General features: G+C 35.9%; 1 protein-coding gene across 1 annotated transcript in view; it reads left to right on the plus strand.

Moving 5' to 3' along the window:
• Nucleotides 1-8,329, plus strand: part of gpat2 (glycerol-3-phosphate acyltransferase 2, mitochondrial) — a 50,911-nt gene that overhangs the window by 14,010 nt on the left and 28,572 nt on the right. Inside the window, exons 4-6 of the mRNA XM_016517706.1 lie at nucleotides 1,068-1,141; nucleotides 5,209-5,319; nucleotides 7,690-7,824. Coding sequence (XP_016373192.1) covers nucleotides 1,068-1,141; nucleotides 5,209-5,319; nucleotides 7,690-7,824 — 320 coding nt within the window. The remainder of the gene's footprint in view (nucleotides 1-1,067; nucleotides 1,142-5,208; nucleotides 5,320-7,689; nucleotides 7,825-8,329) is intronic.

The following is an 8,329-nucleotide window of genomic DNA, read 5'->3' on the forward strand; positions in this document are numbered from 1 at the left end:
TATAATGGAAGTGAATGGGAATCACGGCTTTGGAGTAAAAAAAAACATACACAAACAAAACCAAATTAAACCCTGTGGCTCGTGATGATATATTGATGTGTAAAGACACAAAATGATCGGTCTGTGCAAGAAACTGAACAGTATTTATATAGTTTTTTACCTCTGATTCACGCATTGTCCGAAATGTTCGAACTGTCCTGAGCGGCGCCGCGTCCTCCTGAGTGCGTTCTCAACAGCAGGCGCTTCTTCTTCTTCTCGCTTTACGGCGGATCGCAGACTTATAAGTGCATTACCACCACCTATGGACGGACATCAGAGGTAAAAAACGATATAAATACTGTTCAGTTTCTTGCACAGACCAATCGTTTTGTGTCTTTACACATCAATGTATTGTCACGAGCCGCAGGGTTTAATTTGGTTTTGCTTGTGTATGTTTTTTTTTTACTCTCAAAGCCGTGATTCCCATTCACCTCCATTATAAGACTGACAGACTGCAACGTTTGTGTTCTACTGAAGAAACAAAGTCACCTACATCTTGGATGCCCTGGGGGTAAGCAGATAAACATCAAATTTTCATTTCTGGGTGAACTATCCCTTTACACTAACCCTGTCACTGAGATTAAAAGACACTGTTTTGTCTGCATTACGTTACACAACCAGCATTTATTTATTTTAATTCTAATTTATTTTAAATATGCAAGTGATCAAGTTTTACACCTGGACTGTAACATATCCAGAGTCAATTTGTCACTTTCTCAATCTCTGTCAAGTAAAAATAGGCAAAAATATAGAAACTATATCAGAAACTAGCTTTTTTAAAACTGAGTTGCATGTCAACGTATTTTGAGAAACATTTTATTTTGGAAGTATTTTATTGAGGCATTTCTTTCAGGCTGTGATTTATAGTGGAACTAATAGGGTGCTATTTTAAACCCTAAAAGGCTTCCCTAAAGTGTGTCATTATCTCAGTCTATATAGGACAGCAGAACAGACTCTCTGAACTGTGATGGAGGCTGGTTAGCGCGCTCTCCATCAAGTTTGATCAAATATCCTCTTGTCACTCTCAGGGTCTGAAGTTGCTGCGTAACACTCCTCCTCTGGGCTTTCAGAACCTGACGTGTGTGAACGAGACACACACCGGGTAAGTGCACATCCTTCACTCGACTCAAGCCCTCCCCATCCGGACCATTAAAATAACAATGCATCTCTCAACTCTGGCTTCAAACTGCTCGAGTGTAATTACTGTTTGCGTTTCTGACTCGCACGCCTGGCACATGCACTTCAGTCACAAAATAAAGAGCCCTAGAATAACTTTCTATTCATTTTTTACATCGCAGACCCACAATCGAGCGTGGTTTCCACAACCCGCTACCCTTTTGTGAAAGGGTACTCTTTTTGAGTCACATCGGCCACGAACACACACAGCAGTGCTGGGCAGATACTTTGAAACTGCAGCTTTCCAAGCACAAGCTAGTCATTTAAAGTAGTTCAGCTACAGTCAAACTACTGTTTTGATAAAGTACTTGGCCTCACTACAAGCTACTAACAAAAAGTAACTAACTTCATTGATGCTATGTAAGAGTTCTACAAATAAATGCTGTTCTTTTGAACTTTGTATGCAGCAGTGTTTTCAACATTGATATTAATAATAATATTAGAGTTTCTTGAGCAGCAAATCGGCATATTAGAATTATTTCTTGAAGAATCATGTGACACTGAAGACTGGAGTAATGATGCTGAGAATTCAGCTTTGCATCACAGAAATAAATGACATTACAAAATATGTTCAAATAGGAAACATTATTTGTAATATGTCACCTTATTACTGTTTTTAATGTATTTTGATTAAATAAATGCAGCCTTGGTGAGAGTTCTTTCAAGAAACATGAAAAAAACAAAAAAACTTTTGGAATTTAGTGTATGACTAACATCATAAATTATTATGATCGGTATGTCTATCACAATACAATATATTGATATGCGTTAAGGTGACATCACTGATACATTGATTACTAATTTTGTAGACTTCTTCAGATTTCTTCAATAATTTACACCAAATCAAACTAAAAAAATACAATATATACCAAACTAAGTAGAAAACAGTGATGAACAGCAGCAATTAAATATGTCCTTACAAAAACACATAAAACTAAGATTCATCAAGATAAATTGGATTTCCTAATGCTTGAGAGAGTTCAGGAGATTGTGTTTGATTTATAGTCTCTAAAATTGTGTGCAAAATGTAATATGACATAATTAAACCAGCAATGGAGCGTTTTGTCATGATGCTGGTTGGAAAAATTAGCTTGTTACTGGAAAACCTAGAATATTTTGAAAACAACTAATGAAAATGTAGATGTACTTTCAATTTCTCCCAACAAGACACACATCAGGAAAACAAATGTTTTATACATTTATGGGAGTGACTAAAAATTGCTTTTTAAAAAAAAATTTGATATGAATAATCACTGTTTCGTCTAGATGTGAATCCAATTGATCCATATTTCTATGCAAAAAGTTAATGCGATTGTTAGTATGCCAGTATCTGTTTTGAGTTTGGGACTGACTTGTGTAATTCTGACCACACACAAACAGAAAAATAATTTACAGGGTTCACCCCTGCATTTAAAAGCAGATGGCGCTCTTGTGGCTATTGCTGACAGATCCTGACGTGTGGTGATGCAGTCATTGTTTCCTTGAAAAGAAAGAGGACTCTCGTAAAGAAAAGTTTCTAACTTCCAAGAAAACACTTTAAAGCAAATAAATGGGATTTGTCTCTCCTGCATCAAAACACACAGAGGCAGACTCTGTGAGCACCCGGTTTATCTTCTCAATCACCTTCCACTTTAGAAAGTGTCAGAAGCCAAGCGCTGCAAATCCTGCTGAAGCGTTTCATTCGACTTGAATTAATAGTCCCAGATCAGAGCCTACTCTTTCGTTGGCTGAGCTAATTAACATTTTGGAGCCTGATTATGCTGAGAATATGATGTATTCACCTATTGCTGATTGGTCAGCGATTGTTTTCATTGTCCCAATGTGAGTGAGACAATATCTATTTACACAAGGGCTCCTTTTTATTTTGCTAATCGGGTAAAAGAGAGTAGGCGTACGTGAGTGTACTGTGTGAGTGTGTGTGTGTTTTCAGGTACCGTGGCTGGTTAGTAAGGAGGGTGTGCTGTTTTGTGTGAACGAGACACACACCGGGTAAGTGCACATCCTTCACTCGACTCAAGCCCTCCCCATCCGGCCCATTAAAATAACAATGCATCTCTCAACTCTGGCTTCAAACTGCTCGAGTGTAATTACTGTTTGCGTTTCTGACTCGCACGCCTGGCACATGCACTTCAGTCACAAAATAAAGAGCCCTAGAATAACTTTCTATTCATTTTTTACATCGCAGACCTACAATCGAGCGTGGTTTCCACAACCCGCTACCCTTTTGTGAAAGGGTACTCTTTTTGAGTCACATCGGCCACGAACACACACAGCAGTGCTGGGCAGATACTTTGAAACTGCAGCTTTCCAAGCACAAGCTAGTCATTTAAAGTAGTTCAGCTACAGTCAAACTACTGTTTTGATAAAGTACTTGGCCTCACTACAAGCTACTAACAAAAAGTAACTAACTTCATTGATGCTATGTAAGAGTTCTACAAATAAATGCTGTTCTTTTGAACTTTGTATGCAGCAGTGTTTTCAACATTGATATTAATAATAATATTAGAGTTTCTTGAGCAGCAAATCGGCATATTAGAATTATTTCTTGAAGAATCATGTGACACTGAAGACTGGAGTAATGATGCTGAGAATTCAGCTTTGCATCACAGAAATAAATGACATTACAAAATATGTTCAAATAGGAAACATTATTTGTAATATGTCACCTTATTACTGTTTTTAATGTATTTTGATTAAATAAATGCAGCCTTGGTGAGAGTTCTTTCAAGAAACATGAAAAAAACAAAAAAACTTTTGGAATTTAGTGTATGACTAACATCATAAATTATTATGATCGGTATGTCTATCACAATACAATATATTGATATGCGTTAAGGTGACATCACTGATACATTGATTACTAATTTTGTAGACTTCTTCAGATTTCTTCAATAATTTACACCAAATCAAACTAAAAAAATACAATATATACCAAACTAAGTAGAAAACAGTGATGAACAGCAGCAATTAAATATGTCCTTACAAAAACACATAAAACTAAGATTCATCAAGATAAATTGGATTTCCTAATGCTTGAGAGAGTTCAGGAGATTGTGTTTGATTTATAGTCTCTAAAATTGTGTGCAAAATGTAATATGACATAATTAAACCAGCAATGGAGCGTTTTGTCATGATGCTGGTTGGAAAAATTAGCTTGTTACTGGAAAACCTAGAATATTTTGAAAACAACTAATGAAAATGTAGATGTACTTTCAATTTCTCCCAACAAGACACACATCAGGAAAACAAATGTTTTATACATTTATGGGAGTGACTAAAAATTGCTTTTTAAAAAAAAATTTGATATGAATAATCACTGTTTCGTCTAGATGTGAATCCAATTGATCCATATTTCTATGCAAAAAGTTAATGCGATTGTTAGTATGCCAGTATCTGTTTTGAGTTTGGGACTGACTTGTGTAATTCTGACCACACACAAACAGAAAAATAATTTACAGGGTTCACCCCTGCATTTAAAAGCAGATGGCGCTCTTGTGGCTATTGCTGACAGATCCTGACGTGTGGTGATGCAGTCATTGTTTCCTTGAAAAGAAAGAGGACTCTCGTAAAGAAAAGTTTCTAACTTCCAAGAAAACACTTTAAAGCAAATAAATGGGATTTGTCTCTCCTGCATCAAAACACACAGAGGCAGACTCTGTGAGCACCCGGTTTATCTTCTCAATCACCTTCCACTTTAGAAAGTGTCAGAAGCCAAGCGCTGCAAATCCTGCTGAAGCGTTTCATTCGACTTGAATTAATAGTCCCAGATCAGAGCCTACTCTTTCGTTGGCTGAGCTAATTAACATTTTGGAGCCTGATTATGCTGAGAATATGATGTATTCACCTATTGCTGATTGGTCAGCGATTGTTTTCATTGTCCCAATGTGAGTGAGACAATATCTATTTACACAAGGGCTCCTTTTTATTTTGCTAATCGGGTAAAAGAGAGTAGGCGTACGTGAGTGTACTGTGTGAGTGTGTGTGTGTTTTCAGGTACCGTGGCTGGTTAGTAAGGAGGGTGTGCTGTTTGCTGTTTGTATGGGGCTGTGAAGTTCACCCCAGCCCTGCTGGAGACAGACGGCACAGAGTCTACGGCAGCGAGAGGTGCGGTTCGCTTGAGCACTCTTCACTGATTAGATGACATGTCACGTGTAGAGAGAGGGAGAGAGCAGAGAGAGATGCATTTGAGTATTGAGAGGCACTCCCTTGAGGCTCCCATTGAGATTAAATTCAGATTTCTCTCTCCTCTGTTAATATAGAAGATTGGTAACCACTTAATCTAACATTACATTAGATTGCATGCAGAGATGTGCAAACCTAACTATTGTCAATGCTGACCAGTACAAAGTTTATTTTTTTACTTTTTACTTTTTTGGCTGTATTTTCTTTTTTCTTTTTACTATATTTTTTTATTGCACATAGAATTTCCATCCCTTTAGATTACAGTTTGAAAATAAACTAATACATTTAATATTTTATTTATGACTGGCAAATGTGCATTACAAATAAGAATACTTAATGCTTTTATACTTGAATAATTAAATCAATTTTTCACATTTGACAAATGTCAAGTTTGAGTAAATACATTTTTAAAATATGATTATTTAAATAAAATTAAATAGATGCTAACAATTAAAAATAAACATATGATTCATTTTTGAGTGTAAAATATAAATGCAGCATAAAGACCAGCCTATACTATGTGAAGCAAAATAGCAAACATGTTATATATACATGGTGTGTCCAGACTTAAAGTTTCTATTATCAGCTATTTATATTATCACTGCATGAAAATGAAAGCAAATTGTTAAGTTCACCCCAGCCCTGCTGGAGACAGACGGCACAGAGTCCACGGCAGCGAGAGGTGCGGTTTGCTTGAGCACTCGTCACTGATTAGATGACATGCCACGTGTAGAGAGAGGGAGAGAGCAGAGAGAGATGCATTTGAGGATTGAAAGGCGCTCCTGTGAGGCTCCCATTGAGATTAAATTCAAATTTCTCTCTCCTCTGTTAATATAGAAGATTGGTAGCCACTTAATCTAACATTACATTAGATTGCATGCAGAGATGTGCAAACCTAACTATTGTCAATGCTGACCAGTACAAAGTTTATTTTTTTACTTTTTACTTTTTTGGCTGTATTTTCTTTTTTCTTTTTACTATATTTTTTTATTGCACATAGAATTTCCATCCCTTTAGATTACAGTTTGAAAATAAACTAATACATTTAATATTTTATTTATGACTGGCAAATGTGCATTACAAATAAGAATACTTAATGCTTTTATACTTGAATAATTAAATCAATTTTTCACATTTGACAAATGTCAAGTTTGAGTAAATACATTTTTAAAATATGATTATTTAAATAAAATTAAATAGATGCTAACAATTAAAAATAAACATATGATTCATTTTTGAGTGTAAAATATAAATGCAGCATAAAGACCAGCCTATACTATGTGAAGCAAAATAGCAAACATGTTATATATACATGGTGTGTCCAAACTTAAAGTTTCTATTAACAGCTATTTATATTATCACTGCATGAAAATGAAAGCAAATTGTTAAAATATTATTTGTAAATATTTAATACATGGTATTAGTAACTTAAGAAATTAAACATAATTTTGTCTTTTTTCTATTCTTTATTAGAGTAAAGTTAAAATGTACAACAAAACACTGTGAACTCACAAAACTGTATTTCTTACTGTTAAAAACTATGGCTGTTAATAGAATAAAATAATTGCAATAGAATAAACCATTGTCAATGGAGTAAAATAAAATAATCTCAGAATTATGGATCCATCCTGAAACAGGATGCAAAATTTATCACAAATATCAAAATTAGTAAGTGTGTTAGAAAATATAACTTTAAATACATTTATCATATGTGAACATTTTACCTTTAATAGACCTAAAAAAAATACATTTTGTAAAAGCTCTTTTTCTAGGAACTCGAAAAAGAGCCAGGCCCTAGTTTGAAAACTCTTGGACTGGCCGCTTGGTTGCTTGAAAGTTCGATCTTAATGTAGTCCTGAATAAGGTCACTAGACTAGAACTGGATTTACCTGACCTTGATTGAATGTGTTTCTGAGGAGAGCATTCTTGCATTCAAAAACAGTTCAGCAGAGCACTGTTGGCCAATTGTGACCCATCACTACTGGAATGGCATTCATTTTAATTTAGCTGTCAAGTTCCGTATGCCACATTATGCCATGTTAGCTTTTCTCTTTGCTTTTTACCTTGGTTCAACCCTGTTACCACACCCTCCGTCCATTCATCTAACTCAATTTGGGCCCTAACATTTAAATAACCTTTTATAGTCCCAAACAGCATTGGTGTGTTTTTCACTCTGGAGGCATAAGCGGTTTTGGTGTGTTTACATGGTGTTTATGTGATGATCCATCACACAATATCCCCTTTGTTTACTCTGTGGTCTGTTGTCCTGTGACTCTGTGTGTTTTTACCCAGAGTGAGGCAGGCTTTGATGACGGCATGTTCCCCAGATGAGACCAAGGCGATGGAGCAGGTGATGCCTGAAGTCAGAAGTCATTTAGGCAGACTTTTGACCATCACACATACCTTCATCTCCCCCTGGCTACTCAGGTCTGAACGCAATTCTCATTCTGAAAGCAAATCACCTGTTCATTCTTCTGCAGTTCTTTTCAGCTGAATGTTTGAGGTGGATTTTTGGTTTTTGTAAACTTTAATAATAGAATGTTCAGCATTCCAAGTGTAACAGAAATTTTAAAGGAGGCATATTATGCCCCTTTTTACAATATGTAATATAAGTCTCTGGTGTCCCCAGAATGTGTCTGTGAAGTTTCAGCTCAAAATACTCCACAGATCATTTATTATAACATTTTGAAAATGCCTATTTTGAGTGGAAGCAGAAACACACTGTTTTTCGGGCCTGTCTCTTTAAATGCAAATGAGCTGCTGCTCCCAGCCCCCTTTTCCAGAATAGAGCTGCACCATTACAACTCGGACCTGCTAAAAAACTTCTGTTTTGGTTCTGATTATCATGTTTATCGCGCTGAAATCATGCGTTTTAAACCATATGAGTTTAAACTTCATATACACAGTTCTCTGAGTGCACACGGACAGAAAG

Source organism: Sinocyclocheilus rhinocerous, unplaced genomic scaffold (assembly GCF_001515625.1).
Source record: "Sinocyclocheilus rhinocerous isolate Xijiao unplaced genomic scaffold, SAMN03320098_v1.1 scaffold87, whole genome shotgun sequence".
NCBI classification, from domain to species: Eukaryota; Metazoa; Chordata; class Actinopteri; order Cypriniformes; family Cyprinidae; genus Sinocyclocheilus; species Sinocyclocheilus rhinocerous.